The sequence below is a fragment of the Salvelinus fontinalis genome, chromosome 15 (genome assembly GCF_029448725.1).
Source record: "Salvelinus fontinalis isolate EN_2023a chromosome 15, ASM2944872v1, whole genome shotgun sequence".
Taxonomy (NCBI): Eukaryota; Metazoa; Chordata; class Actinopteri; order Salmoniformes; family Salmonidae; genus Salvelinus; species Salvelinus fontinalis.
The window spans coordinates 5,246,644-5,272,129 of NC_074679.1; the positions used below are offsets into that span (position 1 = coordinate 5,246,644).

General features: G+C 44.9%; 1 protein-coding gene and 1 non-coding gene across 2 annotated transcripts in view; one reads left to right on the top strand and one right to left on the bottom strand.

Annotated features, from left to right (window-relative positions):
- Nucleotides 1-25,486, bottom strand: part of sos2 (son of sevenless homolog 2 (Drosophila)) — a 113,550-nt gene that overhangs the window by 55,302 nt on the left and 32,762 nt on the right. The window contains exon 2 of the mRNA XM_055862509.1: nucleotides 274-399. Within this exon, the coding sequence (XP_055718484.1) occupies nucleotides 274-399 (126 nt within the window). The remainder of the gene's footprint in view (nucleotides 1-273; nucleotides 400-25,486) is intronic.
- trnaa-ugc (transfer RNA alanine (anticodon UGC)) lies at nucleotides 12,343-12,416 on the top strand. Its single transcript has one exon. It is a non-coding gene; the product is annotated as a tRNA-Ala (tRNA).

Here is a 25,486-nt window from a genome sequence, read left to right on the forward strand (position 1 = left end):
TGTGTGTGTGACGTGTCTTAAACGTGTTTGAAAGACCCTGATAAATATAAATTCAAAACTGAACTCAACCCTTCTGTGTTGTACTCAACTGTTACTATTTAACACTGTGATGTTCAAACTCGTACAAGTTCTATGATTCGATCAACTTTGAAATCTATGTTTTTCGTTTTGACATACATGTTTTAAAAGTGAAGGAAAAACCAGAGTCAAAGGGTAATCCCGTTGCCGTGGAATTGCCCATAACATCACAGCATAGCGATCAGGTATCCTCACCTCCACGTCCTGTACAGAGCGCGGCTGGGCCACACACAGCATGTTGAGCAGCTGCAGGATCAGCTCTTCGATGTGCTGCAGAGCTCCCTCCTTGGCTGACAGGTTGGGGTGCACCTGTAGCTGCACCTGGGAGAGAGACGATGGGGACAAACGTTAGAGAGACAGAGGGACGATGGGGACAAACGTCAGAGAGACGATGGGGACAAACGTTAGAGAGACAGAGGGACGATGGGGACAAACGTCAGAGAGACAGAGGGACGATGGGGACAAACGTCAGAGGGACGATGGGGACAAACGTCAGAGAGACAGAGGGACGATGGGGACAAACGTCAGAGGGACGATGGGGACAAACGTCAGAGAGACAGAGGGACGATGGGGACAAACGTCAGAGAGACAGAGGGACGATGGGGACAAACGTCAGAGAGACAGAGGGACGATGGGGACAAACGTCAGAGAGACAGAGGGACGATGGGGACAAACGTCAGAGAGACAGAGGGACGATGGGGACAAACGTTAGAGAGACAGAGGGACGATGGGGACAAACGTCAGAGAGACAGAGGGACGATGGGGACAAACGTCAGAGAGACAGAGGGACGATGGGGACAAACGTCAGAGAGACAGAGGGACGATGGGGACAAACGTCAGAGAGACAGAGGGACGATGGGGACAAACGTCAGAGAGACAGAGGGACGATGGGGACAAACGTCAGAGAGACAGAGGGACGATGGGGACAAACGTTAGAGAGACAGAGGGACGATGGGGACAAACGTCAGAGAGACAGAGGGACGCCAGAAAACCTACGTTGGGAATGCAAATAGTTACACATGAGTTGGTGTCCAGGGACAGAGATGTGACGCCTTTTTTCAAGCGGTTCTTCATGAACATGTCATTTTAATTTAGCAGACGTTTTATAAAAACATTAAAAAGCAACTTACAGTCCCGGCATCGCCTTTCCTCCTAGATATAGATGCGTTTAGAACTGACCCAAGTCACTAGGCTACCTCTCAGATGCATAGTGTCCAAGACAAGTGTTGTGAAATACAGGCTTAGCTAACAACAACAAAATACATGACATCATGGTGCAGTGACGTTAAACCGCCTGCAACAATACTCCAGAGATTAGCCAAAATGTTTTATTGATACCGTGTTTAGAAGTGAAGCCCCATGCCTTTACTCAACAGATCATGGCGGTGGAAACAGTCAGAAAAGAGGAATGTTTTGGAGAGAGCAAGAAGAAGAGAGTAGAAGTGTGTTTTGGAAAGAGGACAGGAGGAGAGAGGAGAGGGGGGAGGCAGAAGAGAGAGAGAAGGAGAGAGGGAGAGAGAAGGAGAGAGAGAGGGGAGAGAGAAAGAGAGAGAAGGAGAGAGAGAAGGAGAGAGAGAAGGAGAGAGAGAGAAGGACAGAGAGAGAGAAGGACAGAGAGAGAGAGAGAGAGAAGGAGAGAGGAGAGAGAGAGAAAAGTAGAGAGCGAGAGAGAGAGCGAGAGAGCGAGAGCGAGAGAGAGAGAGCGAGAGAGAGCGAGAGAGAGAGCGAGAGAGAGAGAGCGAGAGAAGGAGAGCGAGAGAAGGAGAGAGAGAGTGAGAGTGAGAAGGAGAAGGAGAGCGAGAAGGAGAGACAGAGAGAAGGAAAGAGAGAGGAGAGAGAGAGAGAGAGGAGAGAAGGAGAGAGAGAGAGAAAGAGAAGGAGAGAGAAGGAGAGAGAGAAGGAGTGTGATAGATAAAAAGTGTGAAAGACAGTGAGTGAGGGAAAACATTTACTGAGCCATAGATTAAACTAAAATATCTACGGACAAATCCATCGCTTCATCACTTAGTGACAGTTACCAGGCAGAAATCCTTCTCATTGCTACCACTACTTACTACACGCTAACTGCTAAAACCACCATGGTCACATTTCGCTCATCTGTTTTCGATCTGTCAAACCTCCGACTGACGCCGATCATCAACAACAACAAAAAACATTCCGACTAAGTGGAGACTATAAATATGAAACGATCTGCCTGAATGGAAAACCAAAGCAGAAGCTACTGATTCCTTTGAGCTCAGTTTCCACATGACACCATACATCGTTTTGAGTCATCACATAGAAACAGAAGCATCCGGGGGTCGTTCCCCTCCTCAGCTTGGCTCCATTCACAAAACCTTACAAATCGTTAGTTTCATCAACTCTACAAAACCATTCGTTTCATCATTAACCCTAGAGGTCGTTAGTTGGTTTCATCATTAACCCTAGAGGTCGTTAGTTGGTTTCATCATTAACCCTAGAGGTCGTTAGTTGGTTTCATCATTAACCCTAGAGGTCGTTAGTTGGTTTCATCATTAACCCTAGAGGTCGTTAGTTGGTTTCATCATCAACCCTAGAGGTCATTAGTTGGTTTCATCATTAACCCTAGAGGTCGTTAGTTGGTTTCATCATCAACCCTAGAGGTCGTTAGTTGGTTTCATCATCAACCCTAGAGGTCGTTAGTTGGTTTCATCATCAACCCTAGAGGTCGTTAGTTGGTTTCATCATTAACCCTAGAGGTCGTTAGTTGGTTTCATCATCAACCCTAGAGGTCGTTAGTTGGTTTCATCATTAACCCTATAGGTCGTTAGTTGGTTTCATCAACCCTACAGACCCTTAGAGAAAACACTAGTTAGTTGGTTTCATCAACCCTACAAACCCTTAGAGAAAACACTTGTTAGTTGATTAAACTATCTGTTAGAGAAGAGGTCACCAACCGGTCCATCTCCAAGGCACTCCTGGTCGATCACCAAACATTTCTGTAAAAAACCCAACGATAAATCCTTCCGTTCCTATTTAGTTTTCTTCGTTTCACGCCGTTGGTGGTAGGTGCACTTGACTCAGCAGCCCTGGCGCCAGGAAGTCAAAGTGTTCCCATGTTGAATAATTTCCTGTGTCTGAAGGTAGAACTCCGCCCATCCGGCAGGCCCAGACACCTATAGCCCTACCACTGGCCAATCAGATAGCTAAAAAAATAATCGTGTCTGCACAGTTTCCTAGAGCCATCGAATGTTAAAAAGAAACCTCGAAAAACACAGCAAAGTTTATACTGTGAGAATTCAAAACCATGACTAGAGACAGATTCAACGAACATAGCAAAAAAGCTGCTGTTTTTTGTCGTGAGTTCATGTTTAAAGTTCTTATTCGGCACTAATCAACACATTTGTATAAGTCTTAAAATACACGTACTACAGCACTGCAGCGAATGAGTACAGCAAAGTGTTCTTGTAATATAAACAGCACAGAGAGGCAGGGATGCGGTGAGAAGAACCTTGTTAATCAGATGTCACGGGTCATGTGTAAGTACGGGTGATCACATGTAGTAATGAGTAACAGCGCCACCCTCAGGCACTCCAGGGTAGTACATGTACATCTCCCTTTCATAGACTATTTAATTTCCTTCAAAACTAAAACTAAAACAAAAGTTATTTCAACTTAGTGTTTCACATTGCAAACAATTATTTAAAAAATATCTATTCTTTTATTTATTTATTATTAATGTATTTTCAAGGTTTTATTTATTATTTTCTTATTTTTTTAACAGCCTTTTCAGTACCGGTAGCGTTTTGGCATTCTGATAGGTTTTCCATAATGAGTTGATTTCTCTGGGGTGACATTGTTGCTTTCCACTGTTTGTTTTGGTGCTGTTCGGTGCTGATGGTGTTGTTGGTGCTGGAGAACACACAGGTGAGTGGTTCTCTTCCAGGCTAACACTTGTTTCAGGTTCTCTTTCCACAGAATAAGGTCCATTATGGTTTCTGAGTGTGTCTCTGGGTGTTTTGTTTCATGTGTTTTTAACAGGTGTCTCCGGTTTCTTCTGTTGATTATCTCGTTTGGTGTTTGTACTATAGATGACCTTGGCTGATCATGTTTGTACTATAGATGACCTTGGCTGGTCATATTTGTACTATAGATGACCTTGGCTGATCATGTTTGTACTATAGATGACCTTGGCTGGTCATATTTTCCAAGTTGCTGGTTGCCATTTGTTGTCTTGTCTGATAGTGACTCATTCTCCTTCCTTCATGACTGACAGCTTACGTGTGCCTTGGTCAAAGTGTTGTTTTTGTCTCTGTTGTCTGCTTGTGAGACGGAGCCTGACATGATGATAGAGTCCTGGCTTTAAAACCTGTTGAGGACAGAGGGCGCTGTTTTCACTTTGGGGGAAAATCGTGCCCAATTTAAACAGCCTCGTACTCAATTCTTGCTCGTACAATATGCATATTATTATTACTATTGGATAGAAAACACTCTCTAGTTTCTAAAACCGTTTGAATTATATCTGGGAGTAAAACAGAACTCCTTTTGCAGCAAACTTCCTGATAGGAAGTGGAAAATCTGCAATCGATGCACTGTTCTAGGGCCTGCCTATTAAAGTCCTTGATATTTATTAGAATACATGCACTTCATACGTCTTCCACTAGATGTCGACAGGCAGTGAGAGAAGAAATGGAGTGTGTAACTTGATCTGTGGTCGAATAATAGCTCTCGGTGTCACCAGTTTCCTGTTTTCTGGAGAGCGTGTGAAGGGACCTGCATTTGCCTTCTGATAAGCTGTCGTTATGGACGACTAATATCTCCGGCTTTGATTTTATTTGATACATGTGACAATATCATCGTAAAGTATGTTTTTTCAATATAGTTTTATTAGATTATTGAAATTTATTCGGGACGTTAGGCGTGATGCGTTGTGTGCCTTTGTTCAGGAAGGAGAGCGTAGGGCCACTTTGCTAGCTTTCCGTGCTAATTGACTGGAGAAGAGGACATTCTAAATCCAAACAACGATTGTTCCCGACAAAGGACCCCTTGTACAACATTCTGATGAAAGATCATCAAAAGTAGGACCCATTTTCTGATGCTATTTCATATATCTGTCGAACATGTTGTACTAGCATGTTGTACTAGTCGTTTGCGGCCAGGTTTTGGGCACGCTCTCGCCATAACTTAAACTGCAACTTAAACTGCATATCGTAATGAAGTTATTTTTAGAATTCTAACATGGCGATTGCATTAAGAACTAGTGTATCTATCATTTCCTATACAACATGTATTTTCTAGTAACGTTTATGAATAGTTATTTGGTCAGAATAGTTGGAGTGTCATTAAAATATCCGCACATTCTGGGAAAAAGATGCTACGTTAGCACAATGTATAACCACTGATTTCAGCTCTAAATATACACATTTTCGAACAAAACATAAGTGTATGTATAACCTGATGTTATAGGACTGTCATCTGATGAAGGTTTATGAAGGTTAGTGAAAATTAATATTTTTTGCTGGTTTATTCCCTATCGCTAACGTGCCAATTGCTATCGCTAACGTGCCTTGATGAATGAATGCGGTAGTGTGGTAGGCTATTGTAGTAAGCTAATATAATGCTATATTGTGTTTTCGCTGTAAAACTAACGGAAACGGAAATATTGGCTGGATTCACAAGATGTTTGTCTTTAATTTGCTGTACACCATCGATTTTTCAGAAATGTTTTATGATGAGTATTTAGGTATTTGACGTTGGTGTCTAATTACTCTGGCTGCTTCGGTTCTATTTCTGACGGTAGCTGTGATTGTAGCTGCAATGTAAAACTGATTTATACCTCAAATATGCACATTTTTCTAACAAAACATAGATTTATTGTATAACATGTTATAAGACTGTCATCTGATGAAGTTGTTTCTTGGTTAGTTTGGTTCGTTCTTGGTTAGTTAGGTTGGCTTTGTGCATGCTACCTGTGCTGTGAAAAATGTCTGTCCTTTTTTGTATTTGGTGGTGAGCTAACATAAATATATGTGGTGTTTTCGCTGTAAAATTTAAAAAAAAATCGGACATGTTGACTGGATTCACAAGATGTGTATCTTTCATTTGCTGTATTGGACTTGTTAATGTGTGAAAGAATTTCGCGCTCTGCCTTTTCAGTGGAATGTGGGAGGAGTTCCGCTAGCGGAACGCCGGAGCCAGACAGGTTAACAAGCTCTTTGATGTCAGAATATTTTGTCTTCAGCCTTCTTCCCATTAGTAGATACCTACTCCACCCAGGAGTTAGTAGTTGTGCCGGAGAGATACCTACTCCATCCAGGAGTTAGTAGTTGTGCCGTAGAGATACCTACTCCACCCAGGAGTTAGTAGTTGTGCCGGAGAGATACCTACTCCATCCAGGAGTTAGTAGTTGTGCAGGAGAGATACCTACTCCATCCAGGAGTTAGTAGTTGTGTAGGAGAGATACCTACTCCATCCAGGAGTTAGTAGTTGTGTAGGAGAGATACCTACTCCATCTAGGAGTTAGTAGTTGTGCCGGAGAGATACCTACTCCATCCAGGAGTTAGTAGTTGTGCCGGAGAGATACCTACTCCATCCAGGAGTTAGTAGTTGTGCCGGAGAGATACCTACTCCATCCAGGAGTTAGTAGTTGTGCCGGAGAGATACCTACTCCATCCAGGAGTTAGTAGTTGTGCCGGAGAGATACCTACTCCATCCAGGAGTTAGTAGTTGTGCCGGAGAGATACCTACTCCATCCAGGAGTTAGTAGTTGTGCCGGAGAGATACCTACTCCACCCAGGAGTTAGTAGTTGTGCCGGAGAGATACCTACTCCACCCAGGAGTTAGTAGTTGTGCCGGAGAGATACCTACTCCATCCAGGAGTTGTGCCGGAGAGATACCTACTCCATCCAGGAGTTGTGCCGGAGAGATACCTACTCCATCCAGGAGTTGTGCCGGAGAGACACCTACTCCATCCAGGAGTTAGTAGTTGTGCCGGAGAGATACCTACTCCATCCAGGAGTTGTGCCGGAGAGATACCTACTCCATCCAGGAGTTGTGCCGGAGAGACACCTACTCCATCCAGGAGTTAGTAGTTGTGCAGGAGAGATACCTACTCCATCCAGGAGTTAGTAGTTGTGCCGGAGAGATACCTACTCCATCCAGGAGTTAGTAGTTGTGCCGTAGAGATACCTACTCCACCCAGGAGTTAGTAGTTGTGCCGGAGAGATACCTACTCCACCCAGGAGTTAGTAGTTGTGCAGGAGAGATACCTACTCCACCCAGGAGTTAGTATTTGTGCAGGAGAGATACCTACTCCATCCAGGAGTTAGTAGTTGTGCCGGAGAGATACCTACTCCACCCAGGAGTTAGTAGTTGTGCCGGAGAGATACCTACTCCATCCAGGAGTTAGTAGTTGTGCAGGAGAGACACCTACTCCATCCAGGAGTTAGTAGTTGTGCCGGAGAGATACCTACTCCATCCAGGAGTTAGTAGTTGTGCCGGAGAGATACCTACTCCATCCAGGAGTTAGTAGTTGTGCCGGAGAGATACCTACTCCATCCAGGAGTTAGTAGTTGTGCCCGGAGAGATACCTACTCCATCCAGGAGTTAGTAGTTGTGCCGGAGAGATACCTACTCCATCCAGGAGTTAGTAGTTGTGCCGGAGAGATACCTACTCCATCCAGGAGTTAGTAGTTGTGCCGGAGAGATACCTACTCCATCCAGGAGTTAGTAGTTGTGCCGTAGAGATACCTACTCCATCCAGGAGTTAGTATTTGTGCAGGAAAGATACCTACTCCATCCAGGAGTTAGTAGTTGTGCAGGAGAGATACCTACTCCATCCATGAGTTAGTAGTTGTGCCGGAGAGATACCTACTCCATCCAGGAGTTAGTAGTTGTGCCGGAGAGATACCTACTCCATCCAGGAGTTAGTAGTTGTGCCGGAGAGATACCTACTCCACCCAGGAGTTAGTAGTTGTGCCGGAGAGATACCTACTCCATCCAGGAGTTGTGCCGGAGAGATACCTACTCCATCCAGGAGTTGTGCCGGAGAGATACCTACTCCATCCAGGAGTTGTGCCGGAGAGACACCTACTCCATCCAGGAGTTAGTAGTTGTGCCGGAGAGATACCTACTCCATCCAGGAGTTGTGCCGGAGAGATACCTACTCCATCCAGGAGTTGTGCCGGAGAGACACCTACTCCATCCAGGAGTTAGTAGTTGTGCAGGAGAGATACCTACTCCATCCAGGAGTTAGTAGTTGTGCCGGAGAGATACCTACTCCATCCAGGAGTTAGTAGTTGTGCAGGAGAGATACCTACTCCATCCAGGAGTTAGTAGTTGTGCAGGAGAGATACCTACTCCATCCAGGAGTTAGTAGTTGTGCAGGAGAGATACCTACTCCATCCAGGAGTTAGTAGTTGTGCCGGAGAGATACCTACTCCATCCAGGAGTTAGTAGTTGTGCAGGAGAGATACCTACTCCATCCAGGAGTTAGTAGTTGTTCCGGAGAGATACCTACTCCATCCAGGAGTTAGTAGTTGTGCCGGAGAGATACCTACTCCATCCAGGAGTTAGCAGTTGTGCCGGAGAGATACCTACTCCATCCAGGAGTTAGTATTTGTGCAGGAGAGATACCTACTCCATCCAGGAGTTAGTAGTTGTGCCGGAGAGATACCTACTCCATCCAGGAGTTAGTAGTTGTGCAGGGGAGATACCTACTCCATCCAGGAGTTAGTAGTTGTGCAGGAGAGATACCTACTGCATCCAGGAGTGTGTTTCTGTACTCAAGGAGAGCTGTGTAAGGACCTCGGTTGCCGTCTCGTGCTTTTCTTCCAACAGGTTCTTCACAGTCTGAACTGCTCTCTTAGCTTGGCCATTTGACTGTGGACATCTAGGGCTCGACGTAACATGTTTTAACTCCCAGCTGGTAGAGAAATCTGAAATTTCTTGACTCAAATGTCTTCCATTGTCGTAGCACAAACCGTTAGGCACCCCATGCCTTGCCGAGATCGACTTTAGTGCTGTAATAATGTGTTTACTTGTTGTTCTACTGAGCCTGGAGATTTCTGGGTATTTTGAGTAGTAAACCACAGACAGTAGATGTTCTGGGTCGTTGTAATGGAAGACGTCCACTTCAACTTTGGCCCAAGAGCTCTCTGGGACCGGATGAGACGGCTCTCTGGGACCGGATGAGACGGCTCCCTGGGACCGGATGACACGGCTCCCTGGGACCGGATGACACGGCTCCCTGGGACCGGATGACACGGCTCCCTGGGACCGGATGACACGGCTCCCTGGGACCGGATGAGACGGCTCCCTGGGACCGGATGAGACGGCTCCCTGGGACCGGATGAGACGGCTCCCTGGGACCGGATGACACGGCTCCCTGGGACCGGATGACACGGCTCCCTGGGACCGGATGAGACGGCTCTCTGACCAGTCTTCACTCTTCATCTTCTGCTGTTGCTGTTTTTGAATTGCTGCATTTTCTCTTCTGAAACAGGAAGTTGATAAACAAATGTAGCAACTCATTTCCTGGTTTGTATGTCACATGTAGACTGTATCTCTGTAGTCTCATCAGCATTATCTGCAGTCTGCCTGGTGCCTTCTGGAGCGACTTCTGGATGAGACATGAGACGGTTCTCTGGGACCGGATGAGACGGCTCTCTTTGGTTGTTGTTGTTGTGTGTGTTGCAGACTTTTGTCACATCTTCAAATCTGTTTATCCATTCCTGAACAGAACAGAACATCCCTTGCTTGTTCCTTAAGTTTTTACGATTTCCATGTGTTCTTCATGGATGTTTTCCATAATTTCTTCTCTCATTATCTGAGGAACGAGGAAGTTTTGAACTTTTGAACAGCAGTCCATCAGAGTATGTCAAGTCCTCTCTGAAGGTCCATTAGTGCTGTATTTTCTTGGCAACGTTCCCTCTCGTGTCTCCTTGAACTGTTTCTGTGACCAGTCTTCATCTTCTACTGTTGCTGTTTTTCAATTGCTGCATTTTCTCTCCTGATACAGGAAGTTGATAAACAAATGTAGTTTACATCCAGCTCACCATCCACCAATTTCTCTCTCTGTTCCTTCAGGTATGCTTGGGCTCAATGCATCAGCGATGGGACTCTCCTGGTTTGTATGTCACATGTAGACTCTCTCTCTGTAGTCTCATCAGCAGTCTCTGCAGTCTGCCTGGTGCTTTCCGGAGCGACTTCTTGAAGATTGTTTCCAAGGACTTGTGGTCTGACTCCATCTTGATCTGTTTTCCATACAGGTATCCGTCTGTGTGCGTGAGGAGCACATTTTGGTATAATGATTTTCCAGATTTTTCTCCTGTGACATGTTTTGCCTATCTGAACGTATGCTGGACACTTTTTTGGGGAGTTCATGGTTTGTCCCCACAACGTGAGCGTTCTCCCTGCGACCTCTCTTTTACTAGCTGTTGCACGGTCTGTCTTTTTTTTGTGATAGTTCTGTGTTTTCTTTCGCTTACGCACCTTGTGAACGAGCACCTCGACTTCATCATGAAGCATTTTCAGTTGACTCTGGCTCACTTCACCAGCACGGCAAATGTGTAATTGCTCTAGCTAGCAGGTGATCTGGTCATCTGAGTAATCTGTGATTCCACACACAATTCTGTCCCGTATCAGTGACTCAGTAAGTTGTTGAAACTCGGGTCTTTTGGGCCTAGATTTCCATCTAGGTTCAGAGTAGTTGGAGGTCTCATGTGGACTAGATTTCCCTCTAGGTTCAGAGTAGTTGGAGGTCTCATGTGGCCTAGATTTCCCTCTAGGTTCAGAGTAGTTGGAGGTCTCATGTGGCCTAGATTTCCCTCTAGGTTCAGAGTAGTTGGTGGTCTCATGTGGACTAGATTTCCCTCTAGGTTCAGAGTAGTTGGTGGTCTCATGTTGACTAGATTTCCCTCTGGGTTCAGAGAAGTTGCTGGTCTCATGTGGACTAGATTTTCCATCTAGGTTCAGAGTAGTTGGAGGTCTCATTTGGACTAGATTTCCCTCTTGGTTCAGAGTAGTTGGTGGTCTCATGTGGACTAGATTTCCCTCTAGGTTCAGAGTAGTTGGTCTCATGTGGACTAGATTTCCCTCTAGGTTCAGAGTAGTTGGTCTCATGTGGACTAGATTTCCCTCTAGGTTCAGAGTAGTTGGTCTCATGTGGACTAGATTTCCCTCTAGGTTCAGAGTAGTTGCTGGTCTCATGTGGGATAGATTTCCCTCTAGGTTCAGAGTAGTAGGTGGTCTCATGTGGGATAGATTTCCCTCTAGGTTCAGAGTAGTTGGAGGTCTCATGTGGGATAGATTTCCCTCTAGGTTCAGAGTAGTTGCTGGTCTCATGTGGGATAGATTTCCCTCTAGGTTCAGAGTAGTAGGTGGTCTCATGTGGGATAGATTTCCCTCTAGGTTCAGAGTAGTTGCTGGTCTCATGTGGACTAGATTTCCCTCTAGGTTCAGAGTAGTTGGTGGTCTCATGTGGACTAGATTTCCCTCTAGGTTCAGAGTAGTTGGTGGTCTCATGTGGGATAGATTTCCCTCTAGGTTCAGAGTAGTTGGAGGTCTCATGTGGGATAGATTTCCCTCTAGGTTCAGAGTAGTAGGTGATTTCAATTTGTTCCATGTTTCAGAATGTTAAAATGTCCTTGTGTTACTTTTTAAACCTCTGACCCCGTGTAACATAACAGCACACTGAGGCAGGGATGCGGGGAGAAGAACCTTGTTTATCAGATGTCATGGGTCATGTGTAAGTACAGGTGATCGCATGTAGTAATGAGTAACAGCGCCATCCTCAGGCACTCCAGGGTAGTACATGTACATAACAGTTCTGATAAGATTCCGTTGTTGTTGTTATTATTATTAGAAGCAGCTTGTGTCTTTAAAAAAAATATATATATAAATCGAGGAATATTTCACTTTCTCTGGTCATAGGAGTAACAAACATGAATTGGTGCACGAGGCAGAAATGATGCAGTACGACTTTAGTTTTTCACCATCAGCTGGACTGTGTCCCCATTTCTCAGCAGAGGGACGGTGAGTCAGTTGAGGCAGACTCACTGCTGCGCCCTCCCTCCCTCCCCCTCCCTCCCTCCCTCCCTCCCTATCAGATGGATGCCATCAGTCCATTATTATTATTTTTTAAATAAAGATAATAATTATGTTCACTCAGCTGGGCCTCACGAGGAATACAACAAATGATCTATTACCAGTGTGATCAAATATATATATATTTTTTTTAAAGATAAATAATTTCAAAATGGTCTGAGAAGAATAATATATTGGGTCTATAGCTCATGTGGGATGTGGGCCCCGTGTGGCTCAGTTGGTAGAGCATGGCGCTTGCAACGCCAGGGTTGTGGGTTCGATTCCCACGGGGGGCAAGTACAAAAAAAGTATGAATGTATGTACTTGTAAGTCGCTCTGGATAAGAGCGTCTGCTAAATGACTTAAATGTAAATGTATAGCCTACTGCACAAACCTCACTGCTACAGAACTGTTTTTAATTGGTTAATGTTACTAAAAGGTTTATGTTTTTTTAAGTCACTGCTCTCATTTTGACTCAGAAAGTGATCTTGATTAGGAAAAAGGTTGGTGACCACTGTGGTAGAACCATTCAGTGTGACTGGGAAAAAGGTTGGTGACCACTGTGGTAGAACCATTCAGTGTGACTGGGAAAAAGGTTGGTGACCACTGTGGTAGAACCATTCAGTGTGACTGGGAAAAAGGTTGGTGACCACTGTGGTAGAACCATTCAGTGTGACTGGGAAAAAGGTTGGTGACCACTGTGGTAGAACCATTCAGTGTGCCTAGGAAAAAGGTTGGTGACCACTGTGGTAGAACAATTCAGTGTGGCGGGTATGATTTCCGCTGGGGCCACATGTACGAAAACATACAGAGCATTCAGAAAAGTATTCAGACCCCTTGACTTTTTCCACATTTTGTTACGTTACCGCCTTATTCTAAAATGGATGTTGACGTTGAGCCCGGAACTTTTATTGATAACTTGGACACCTTCTGGAAACAGAAGATACTCTACAGGAATGACAGAGTCCATCCAAATCATCTTAGCTCCTGGACTCTGTCCACGCATTTCAAGGCTGCGTTGAAACAATGACTGGTAAATGATCCAAAGACCAGCTCAGTTAATCCCTCCCATTGTGACAATGAGACGTCATAATGCCGCATCAAATGTACATGATCTTAGGGGCATTGGCAAACACAATGCAGGTCATTTAATTTATGTACCCCTAATACGTCGGTATATACTACAGCTATTGTAAGCAGTAAACATGAGCCTATGAACCCGAGTTACACTGTTAGCACTGAGGCAGTGCGCAATAGTAGGAAGACCACTTTATGCAGCTCACCCTGCACTAGCAGCTCCAATATAAATAACATAAGTAAGTCTACCTCTGATAAGCTCCCCAGTAAAGCAATAAAAACAATCAAGCGACACAGAAAAGTGCTAAAAAATAGCCCCATATTAACATATGCAGCCTGAGAAACAAGATGCAGGAAGTCAATAACTTCTGACTATCTCTGAAACTCACTGAGATAATATCTTTGATACAGTGGTAGCAATACATGGTTATAAGATTGACCGAAAAGACAGAAATGCCAATTGAGGCGGTGCCAACTGAGGTTGTGGTCTATAATCAGAACCACATTCCTGTAAAGCTTAGAGACGACCGAATGTTAAATACTGTTGAAGTAATATGGCTACAGGTTCATCTGCCTCACCTAAAGCCCATTCTGGTGGGAAGCTGCTACAGACCACCAAGTGATAACAGTCAGTATCTGGATAACGTGTGTGAAATGCTTGATAATGTATGTGATATCAACAGAGAAGTATACTTTCTGGGTGATTTAAATATTGACTGGCTTTCGTCAGGCTGCCCAGTCAGGAAAAACCTTCAAACTGTAACCAGTGTCTGTAACCTGGTTCAGGTTATCAGTCAACCTACCAGGGTAGCTACAAACTGCACAGGAATTAAATCATCAACATGTATTGATCACCTTTATTACTAACGCTGCAGATATTTGCTTTAAAGCAGTATCCGAATCCATAGAATGTAGTGATCACAATATAGTAGCCATATGTAGGAAAACCAAAGTTCCAAAGGCTGTGCCTAATATAGTGTATAAGAGGTCAGGCTGGGCCTAATATAGTGTATAAGAGGTCAGGCTGGGCCTAATATAGTGTATAAGAGGTCAGGCTGGGCCTAATATAGTGTATAAGAGGTCAGGCTGGGCCTAATATAGTGTATAAGAGGTCAGGCTGGGCCTAATATAGTGTATAAGAGGTCAGGCTGGGCCTAATATAGTGTATAAGAGGACAGGCTGGGCCTAATATAGTGCATAAGAGGTCAGGCTGGGCCTAATATAGTGTATAAGAGGTCAGGCTGGGCCTAATATAGTGTATAAGAGGTCAGGCTGGGCCTAATATAGTGTATAAGAGGTCAGGCTGGGCCTAATATAGTGTATAAGAGGTCAGGCTGGGCCTAATATAGTGTATAAGAGGTCAGGCTGGGCCTAATATAGTGTATAAGAGGTCAGGCTGGGCCTAATATAGTGTATAAGAGGTCAGGCTGGGCCTAATATAGTGTATAAGAGGTCAGGCTGGGCCTAATATAATGTATAAGAGGTCAGGCTGGGCCTAATATAATGTATAAGAGGTCAGGCTGGGCCTAATATAGTGTATAAGAGGTCAGGCTGGGCCTAATATAATGTATAAGAGGTCAGGCTGGGCCTAATATAATGTATAAGAGGTCAGGCTGGGCCTAATATAGTGTATAAGAGGTCAGGCTGGGCCTAATATAGTGTATAAGAGATCAGGCTGGGCCTAATATAGTGTATAACAGGTCAGGCTGGGCCTAATATAGTGTATAAGAGGTCAGGCTGGGCCTAATATAGTGTATAAGAGGTCAGGCTGGGCCTAATATAATGTATAAGAGGTCAGGCTGGGCCTAATATAATGTATTAGAGGTCATACAAGAAGTTCTGCAGTGATTCACTACACATCCAAGTATATTGGACCAAATTATGAAAAGAAAAGAATTGTACTTTTGAATTCCGTAAAGTCAGTGTGGAAGAGGTTAAAAAATGATTGTTGTCTATCAACAATGACAAGCCACCAGGGTCTGACAATCCAGATGGCAAATTACTGAGGATAATAGCAGACAATATTGCCACTCCTATTTGCCAAATCTTCAATTTAAGCTGACTAGAGAGCGTGCCCTCAGGTCGGGAGGGAAGCTAAAGTCATTCCTCTACCCAAGAATAGTAAAGCCCCCTTTACTGGCTCAAATAGCCGACCAATCAGCCTGTTACCAACCCTTAGTAAACTTCTGGGAAAAAATGGTGTTTGATCAGATACACTGCTATTTTACAGTAAACAAATTGACAACAGAGTTTCAGCACACTTACAGGGAAGAACACTCAACAAGCACAGCACTTACACAAACGACTGATGATTGGCTGAGAGAAATTGATGATAAAATGATTGTGGGTGCTGTCTTGTTAGACTTCAGTGCAGCTTTAGACATTAAATATAATCCAGTTAGAATCAGGAATTCCCCAGGGTAGCTGTCTAGGCCCCTTGCTTTTTATTTATTTTTACTAACGACATGCCACTGACTGAGTAAAGCCAGTGTGTCTATGTATGCGGATGACTCAACACTATACACGTCAGCTACTACAGCGACTGAAATGACTGCAAAACTCAACAAAGAGCTGCAGTTAGTTTCAGAGTGGGCGGCAAGGAATAAGTCCTAAATATTTCTAAAACTAAAAGCATTGTCTTTGGAACAAAAACACTCACTAAACCCTAAACCTCAACTAAATTTTGTAATAAATAATGAGGAAATTGAGCAAGTTGAGATGACTAAACTGCTTGGAGTAACACTAGATTGTAAACTGTCATGGTCAAAACATATTGATGCAGTAGTAGCTAAGATGGGGAGAAGTCTGTCCATAATAAAGCACTGATCTGCCATCTTAACAACACTATCAACAAGGCAGGTCCTACAGGCCCTAGTTTTGTCGCACCTTTACTACTGTTCAGTCGTGTGATCAGATGCCACAAAAAAGGACTTAGGAAAATTGCAATTGGCTCAGAACAGGGCAGCACGGCTGGCCCTTGGATGTACACAGAGAGCTAATATTAATAATATGCATGTCAATCTCTCCTGGCTGAAAGTGGAGGAGAGATTGACCTTATCACTACTTTAATTTATGAGAGGTATTGACATGTTGAATGCACCGAGCTGTCTAAACTACTGGCACACAGCTCGGACACCCATGCATACCCCACAAGACATACCACAAGAGGTCTCTTCACAGTCCCCAAGTCCAGAACAGACTATGGGAGGTGCACAGTACTACATAGAGCCATGACTACATGGAACTCTATTCCACATCAAGTAGCTGACGAAAGCAGTAAAATTAGATTTAAAAAAAAATATTGAAAAAAAAAATCGCCTTATGGAACAGCGGGGACTGTGAAGCAACACAAACATTGGCACACACACACACACACACACACACACACACACACACACACACACACATTTAAAATTGAATGAACTGCCTTCATTTTGCTGGACCCCAGGAAGAGAACCTGCTGCTTTGGCAAGACAGTAGGGTAGTAGCCGGGACAGTAGGGTAGTAGCCGGTAGACTAGGGTAGTAGCCGGTAGACTAGGGTAGTAGTCGGTACAGTAGGGTAGTAGCCGGTACAGTAGGGTAGTAGTCGGTACAGTAGGGTAGTAGCCGGTACAGTAGGGTAGTAGTCGGTACAGTAGGGTAGTAGTCGGTACAGTAGGGTAGTAGTCGGTACAGTAGGGTAGTAGTCGGTACAGTAGGGTAGTAGTCGGTAGACTAGGGTAGTAGCCGGTAGACTAGGGTAGTAGTCGGTAGACTAGGGTAGTAGTCGGTACAGTAGGGTAGTAGTCGGTACAGTAGGGTAGTAGTCGGTACAGTAGGGTAGTAGCCGGTACAGTAGGGTAGTAGTCGGTACAGTAGGGTAGTAGCCGGTACAGTAGGGTAGTAGCCGGTACAGTAGGGTAGTAGTCGGTACAGTAGGGTAGTAGCCGGTACAGTAGGGTAGTAGTCGGTACAGTAGGGTAGTAGCCGGTACAGTAGGGTAGTAGTCGGTACAGTAGGGTAGTAGTCGGTAGAGTAGGGTAGGGTAGTAGTCGGTACAGTAGGGTATTAGCCGGTACAGTAGGGTAGTAGTCGGTACAGTAGGGTAGTAGTCGGTACAGTAGGGTAGTAGCCGGTAGAGTAGGGTAGGGTAGTAGTCGGTACAGTAGGGTATTAGCCGGTACAGTAGGGTAGTAGTCGGTACAGTAGGGTAGTAGCCGGTAGAGTAGGGTAGGGTAGTAGTCGGTACAGTAGGGTAGTAGCCGGTAGAGTAGGGTAGGGTAGTAGTCGGTACAGTAGGGTAGTAGCCGGTAGAGTAGGGTATTAGCCGGTAGAGTAGGGTAGGGTAGTAGCCGGTACAGTAGGGTAGTAGTCGGGACAGTAGGGTAGTAGCCGGTACAGTAGGGTAGTAGTCGGGACAGTAGGGTAGTAGCCGGTAGAGTAGGGTAGTAGTCGGGACAGTAGGGTAGTAGCCGGTACAGTAGGGTAGTAGTCGGGACAGTAGGGTAGTAGCCGGTACAGTAGGGTAGTAGTCGGGACAGTAGGGTAGTAGCCGGTACAGTAGGGTAGTAGCCGGTACAGTAGGGTAGTAGCCGGTAGAGTAGGGTAGGGTAGTAGCCGGTACAGTAGGGTAGTAGCCGGTAGAGTAGGGTAGTAGCCGGTACAGTAGGGTAGTAGCCGGTAGACTAAGGTAGTAGCCGGTAGACTAGGGTAGTAGCCGGTAGACTAGGGTAGTAGCCGGTAGACTAGGGTAGTAGCCGGTACAGTAGGGTAGTAGCCGGTACAGTAGGGTAGTAGCCGGTAGAGTAGGGTAGTAGCCGGTACAGTAGGGTAGTAGCCGGTACAGTAGGGTAGTAGCCGGTAGACTAGGGTAGTAGCCGGTAGACTAGGGTAGTAGCCGGTAGACTAAGGTAGTAGCCGGTACAGTAGGGTAGTAGCCGGTAGACTAGGGTAGTAGCCGGTACAGTAGGGTAGTAGCCGGTACAGTAGGGTAGTAGCCGGTACAGTAGGGTAGAGTAGTAGGTAAGGGTAGTAGCCGGTAGAGTAGGGTAGTAGTCGGTACAGTAGGGTAGTAGTCGGTACAGTAGGGTAGTAGTCGGTACAGTAGGGTAGGGTAGCCGGTACAGTAGGGTAGTAGCCGGTACAGTAGGGTAGTAGCCGGTACAGTAGGGTAGTAGCCGGTACAGTAGGGTAGTAGCCGGTACAGTAGGGTAGTAGCCGGTACAGTAGGGTAGTAGCCGGTACAGTAGGGTAGTAGCCGGTACAGTAGGGTAGTAGCCGGTACAGTAGGGTAGTAGCCGGTACAGTAGGGTAGTAGCCGGTACAGTAGGGTAGGGTAGTAGGTACAGTAGGGTAGGGTAGTAGGTACAGTAGGGTAGGGTAGTAGGTACAGTAGGGTAGGGTAGTAGGTACAGTAGGGTAGGGTAGTAGGTACAGTAGGGTAGGGTAGTAGGTACAGTAGGGTAGTAGTCGGTACAGTAGGGTAGTAGTCGGTACAGTAGGGTAGTAGCCGGTACAGTAGGGTAGTAGCCGGTACAGTAGGGTAGTAGCCGGTACAGTAGGGTAGTAGCCGGTACAGTAGGGTAGTAGCCGGTACAGTAGGGTAGTAGCCGGTACAGTAGGGTAGTAGCCGGTACAGTAGGGTAGTAGCCGGTACAGTAGGGTAGTAGCCGGTACAGTAGGGTAGTAGCCGGTACAGTAGGGTAGTAGCCGGTACAGTAGGGTAGGGTAGTAGGTACAGTAGGGTAGGGTAGTAGGTACAGTAGGGTAGGGTAGTAGGTACAGTAGGGTAGGGTAGTAGGTACAGTAGGGTAGGGTAGTAGTCGGTACAGTAGGGTAGTAGCCGGTACAGTAGGGTAGTAGCCGGTACAGTAGGGTAGGGTAGTAGGTACAGTAGGGTAGTAGGTACAGTAGGGTAGTAGGTACAGTAGGGTAGTAGTCGGTACAGTAGGGTAGTAGTCGGTACAGTAGGGTAGTAGCCGGTACAGTAGGGTAGTAGCCGGTACAGTAGGGTAGTAGTCGGTACAGTAGGGTAGTAGTCGGTACAGTAGGGTAGTGTAGTAGGTACAGTAGGGTAGTAGTCGGTACAGTAGGGTAGTAGTCGGTACAGTAGGGTAGTAGCCGGTACAGTAGGGTAGTAGTCGGTACAGTAGGGTAGGGTAGTAGCCGGTACAGTAGGGTAGTAGCCGGTACAGTAGGGTAGTAGCCGGTACAGTAGGGTAGTAGCCGGTACAGTAGGGTAGTAGCCGGTACAGCAGGGTAGTAGGTACAGTAGGGTAGGGTAGTAGGTACAGTAGGGTAGGGTAGTAGGTACAGTAGGGTAGGGTAGTCGGTACAGTAGGGTAGGGTAGTCGGTACAGTAGGGTAGTAGTCGGTACAGTAGGGTAGTGTAGTAGGTACAGTAGGGTATGTTAGTAGGTACAGTAGGGTAGTAGGTACAGTAGGGTAGTAGGTACAGTAGGGTAGTGTAGTCGGGACAGTAGGGTAGTAGGTACAGTAGGGTAGGGTAGTAGTCGGTACAGTAGGGTATGGTAGTAGGTACAGTAGGGTAGTAGCCGGTACAGTAGGGTAGTAGTCTGTACAGTAGGGTAGGGTAGTAGGTACAGTAGGGTAGGGTAGTAGGTACAGTAGGGTAGGGTAGTCGGTACAGTAGGGTAGTAGGTACAGTAGGGTAGGGTAGTAGTCGGGACAGTAGGGTAGTAGCCGGTACAGTAGGGTAGTAGGTACAGTAGGGTAGGGTAGTAGTCGGGACAGTAGGGTAGGGTAGTAGGTACAGTAGGGTAGGGTAGTCGGTACAGTAGGATAGTAGCCGGGACAGTAGGGTAGTAGCCGGTACAGTAGGGTAGTAGCCGGTACAGTAGGGTAGTAGTCGGGACAGTAGGGTAGTAGTCGGGACAGTAGGGTAGTAGCCGGTACAGTAGGGTAGTAGTCGGGACAGTAGGGTAGTAGTCGGTACAGTAGGGTAACAAAGAGATAGATGAGAGCTCTCATCATGCTCATCCCCCATCTACACTATGGTAGTATTTCACCAGCGTAGTGTTACATGGTTTCATCTCCATTAAGCTGGATGACGGGTCTACAGGGACTCCCAGAGCTCTCTAGCTCACTTTCCCTCCCCCCACCCTCTCCCTATTTAATCTGTCTCCTGTTACTCTTCCTCCTTCTCTCTCTCTCTCTCACATCCACCCCTCTCTCTCCCTCTCCCTCCTTCCACCCCTCTCTCTCTCTCTCCCTCCCTCCTTCCACCCCTCTCTCTCCCTCTCCCTCCCTCCACACCTCTCTCCCTCCCTCCTTCCACCCCTCTCTCTCTCCCTCTCCCTCCTTCCACCCCTCTCTCACTTTCCCTCCACCCACCCTCTCCCTCTTTAATCTGTCTCCTGTTACTCTTCCTCCTTCTCTCTCTCTCTCACATCCACCCCTCTCTCCCTCCCTCCTTCCACCCCTCTCTCTCCCTCTCCCTCCCTCCACACCTCTCTCCCTCCCTCCTTCCACCCCTCTCTCTCCCTCTCCCTCCCTCCACACCTCTCTCCCTCCCTCCTTCCACCCCTCTCTCTCTCTCTCCCTCCCTCCCTCCACACCTCTCTCTACCCCTCTCTCGCTCTCCACCCCCCTACTTAACCCACTCTCCTGTTACTATTCCCCCCCTCTCCTCTCGCTTTCCCTCCACCACAGAGAGGAATGATCATAGCAGTAGACAGACAGAGAGGAATTGATGCTGGTGTACAAGTCATAGTAGTAGTAATAGTAGTAATAATAATAATAGTATAAGCAGTAACAATAGCAGTAGTAGTAACACTAGTAGTAGGAATAGTAGTAGGAATAGTAGTAGTAATAATAAGTAGTATAGACACTAATAAGTAATAGTAAAAAGAGTAGTAGTAGTAATAATAATAATAGTAACAATAGTAGTAGTAAGAGTAGTAATAGCAGTAGTAACAGTGATAATAATAGCAGAGGTAATAGCAGTAATAATAGTAGTAATAGTAGTAATAGCAGTAGTAATAGTAGTAGTAGTAGTAATAGCAGTAATAGCAGTAGTAATAGTAGTAATAGCAGTAATAGCAGTAGTAATAATAATAGCAGCAGTAATAGCAGTAGTAATAATAATAGCAGCAGTAATAGCAGTAGTAGTAGTAATAGCAGCAGTAATAGCAGTAGTAGTAGTAATAGCAGCAGTAATAGCAGTAGTAGTAGTAATAGCAGCAGTAATAGCAGTAGTAGTAGTAATAATAACAATAGCGGTAGTAGTAGTAATAACAACAGCAGTAGTAGTAGTAGTAGCAGTAGTAATAACAATAGCAGTAGTAGTAGTAGTAATAACAATAGCAGTAGTAGTAGTAGTAATAACAATAGCAGTAGTAGAAGTAGTAATAACAATAGCAGTAGTAGTAGTAGTAATAACAATAGCAGTAGTAGTAGTAGTAATAACAATAGCAGTAGTAGAATTAGTAATAATAATAATAGTAGCAGTAACAAGAGTAGCAACAGTCATAATAGTAGTAGTAGTAGCAGTAGTAACAGTAAAAATAATAGCAGAGGTAATAGCAGTAGTAATACTAATAATAGCAGTAGTAATACTAATAATAGTAATAATAATATTAGTAGTAATAGAAGCAGTAACAGTAATAATAGTGTAGTAAACAAGGGGAATATCCTCAGAGACAAGTTGTAATATTGTAGTGGACAAAGATGAGAAGGACTATTCAGGTTTGATACAATTTTCTAACTTTTATTTATTTTCTTTCATATTTATTATACATTAGTTTTATTATTATTGTAAATAATTATTATTGTAGACTTATTTATGAATCCAAACCAGTTCTCTACATATGAACAAAGTGTTTCGTTTCATTCTGTTGAGACATTTTTGTTGGCTAAATTAAGTTTGAACTGTTGTTTTTTATTTTGTGCTTGGTATTTAGTTTAAGATGTGGTCTATTGTCAAATAAATATCATTAGTCTATTGCTGTCATTTGTTAAGTAGCTTTTGTTGGTAGGCCCACCTTTGTTGGTAGAGCCAATTGCTGCAATATAGCCTGTTCAAAAACTTTTGTGTCGGTTTAAACCAGTTCTTTAAATATTGCGACAAGTATTTGGTTTCATTCTGTTGAGACATTTTCTTTGTCTAAATTAAGTTCCAACTGTAATGTTGTGTTTGCAGCAATCTAATGGAATTACTACGTCACTCAAAACATGTCAACTTGAAATGCCGCAATGAATCTCGTTGTCGGGAACATGCTGCCTGGCATTTCCTGGTCTCGCTCGGTCTCTTCAGGACTAGGCCTAAGCTTCTCTTCATTACATATGAAGATAAATACATATATATATAAATATAATATATAAATAAATAAATATATATAGTACCGTATATAAATAAATATATATAAATATAAAATATAAATAAATATACATATATACATAAAAAAATACATATATATAAATATAATATATTAATAAATACATATATAAATACATATATATAATACAGTATATAAATAAATATATAAATACATATATAAATAAAGGCAGGCCACAAATGTGCATGTGTCAGCATATGGTCTCACAAGGGCTCTGAGGATCTCATCTCGGTACCTAATGGCAGTCAGATTACCTCTGGCGAGCACATGGAGGGCTGTGCGGCCCCACAAAGAAATGCCACCCCACACCATGACTGACCCACCGTCAAACCGGTCATGCTGGAGGATGTTGCAGGCAGCAGAACGTTCTCCACGGCGTCTCCAGACTCTGTCACGTCTGTCACATGTGCTCATGTGCTCAGTGTGAACCTGCTTTCATCTGTGAAGAGCACAGGGCACCAGTGGCGAATTTGCCAATCTGGTGTTCTCTGGCAAATGCCAAACGTCCTGCACGGTGTTTGGCTGTAAGCACAACCCCCACCTGTGGACGTCGGGCCCTCATACCACCCTCATGGAGTCTGTTTCTGACCGTTTGAGCAGACACATGCACATTTGTGGCCTGCTGGAGGTCATTTTGCAGGGCTCTGGCAGTGCTACTCCTTGCACAAAGGCGGAGGTAGCGGTCCTGCTGCTGGGTTGTTGCCCTCCTACGGCCTCCTCCACGTCTCCTGATGTACTGGCCTGTCTCCTGGTAGCGCCTCCATGCTCTGGACACTACGCTGACAGACACAGCAAACCTTCTTGCCACAGATTGCATTGATGTACCATCCTGGATGAGCTGCACTACCTGAGCCACTTGTGTGGGTTGTAGACTCCGTCTCATTTTACCACTAGAGTGAGAGCACCGCCAGCATTCAAAAGTGACCAAAACATCAGCCAGGAAGCATAGGAACTGAGAAGTGGTCTGTGGTCACCACCTGCAGAACCACTCCTTTTTGGGGTGTGTCTTGCTAATTGCCTATAATTTCCACCTTTTGTCTATCCATTTGCACAACAGCATGTGAAATGTATTGTCAATCAGTGTTGCTTCCTAAGTGGACAGTTTGATCTCACAGAAGTGTGATTGACTTGGAGTTACATTGTGTTGTTTAAGTGTTCCCTTTATTTTTTTGAGCAGTGTATATATATATATACACACACACACACACACACACAGTGGACACCTAAGCCTATATGCGCGAAATGCCCTAAAGCATCCGAACTTCGTTAGAAAAAAGTTCGGTCCAAATCGGACGTTGGGTACTATAATTATTCAATATTATATGAATCCTATAAATTAAAATGGCCGATATGGATGCAATCAATTAGGTTAATTTCTCAGAGATTAAATTACACAACATGACTAAAAGTATGTGGACACCTTCTCGTCAAACATCGCATTCCAAAATCATGGGCATTAATATGCAATTGGTCCCCCTTTTACTGCTTTAACAGCCTCCATTCTTCTGGGGGACTTGCTTCCATTCCAGCATTGGTGAGGTCGGGCAATTAGGCCTGGATCGCAGTCAGCGGTCCAATTGATCCCAAAGGTGTTCGATGGAGTTGAGGTCAGGGCTCGTTGCAGGCCAGTCAAGTTCTTCCACACCGATCTTGACAAACCATTTCTGTATGGACCTCGCTATTTGCACAGGGACATTGTCATGCTGAAACAGGAAAGGGACTTCCCCAAACTGTTGCCACAAAGATGGAAGCACAGAATCATCTAGAATGTCATTGTATTCTGTAGTGTTAAGAGTTCCCTTCACTGGAACTAAGGGGCCTGAACCATGAAAAACAGCCCCAGACCATTATTCTTCCTCCACCAAACTTTACAGTTGGCACTATGCATTGGGGCAGGAAGCGTTCTCCTGGCATCCGCCAAACCCAGATTTGTCCGCCGGACTGCCAGATGTTATGGTGTGACTCATCGCTCCAGAGAACGCATTTCCACTACTCCAGAGTCCAATGGCGGCGAGCTTTAAACCCCTACAGCTGACGCTTAACATTGCGCATGGTGATCTTAGGTTTGTGTGCGGCTGCTCGGCCATGGAAACCCATTTCATGAAACTCCCGACGAACAGTTATTGTGCTGACGTTGCTTCCAGAGGCAGTTTGGAACTCGGTAGTGAGTGTTGCAACCGAGGACAGACTATTTTTACGCGCTACAGCACTCGGCGGTCCCGTCCTGAGAGATTGTGTGGCCTACCACTTCACGGCTGAGCCGTTGTTGCTCCTAGACTTCCACTTCACAATAACAGCACTTACAGTTGAACGGGGAAGCTCTAGCAGGGCAGAAATTTGACACAACGACTTGTTGGAAAGGTGGCATCCTATAACGGTGTCACGTTGAAAGTCACTGAGCTCTTCAGTAAGGCCTTTCTACTACCAATGCTTGTCTATGGAGATTGCAATGGCTGTGTGCTCGATTTTATACATCTGTCAGCAACGGGTGTGGCTGAAATAGCCGAAACAACTAATTTGAAGGGGTGTCCACATACTTTTGTATATAAATATATATAGTGTATTTTTGTTAGGCAGGACCATACAGCACTGAATGAGAGGAAATTTGACTTTGAAAGTTGTCTATAGAACAGCTACCACAAAGTGAAATTCATCATAAACATTCATCCTATGTGTGTTTAATGTGCATTACAATGTCCTAATGTTGTTTGTTTCTGTATACAGGGCAGACAACTGACTACGTGCTTAGATTTTACCCACACCAGCCAGGTTATTATTCTGCACTTTAGAGTTTAGTAGGGCCCTATAAAATCTACGTTGTAGAAAACGCTGACGGAATCACAGAATCCAGACATTAAAACGGAATTCAGGCATAAAAAAATAAATATTGACTGTTTGTGTGGTGTTCATATGTCTAGTCTACACTTTGCAGCCGTTAGCGATAATGCTAAT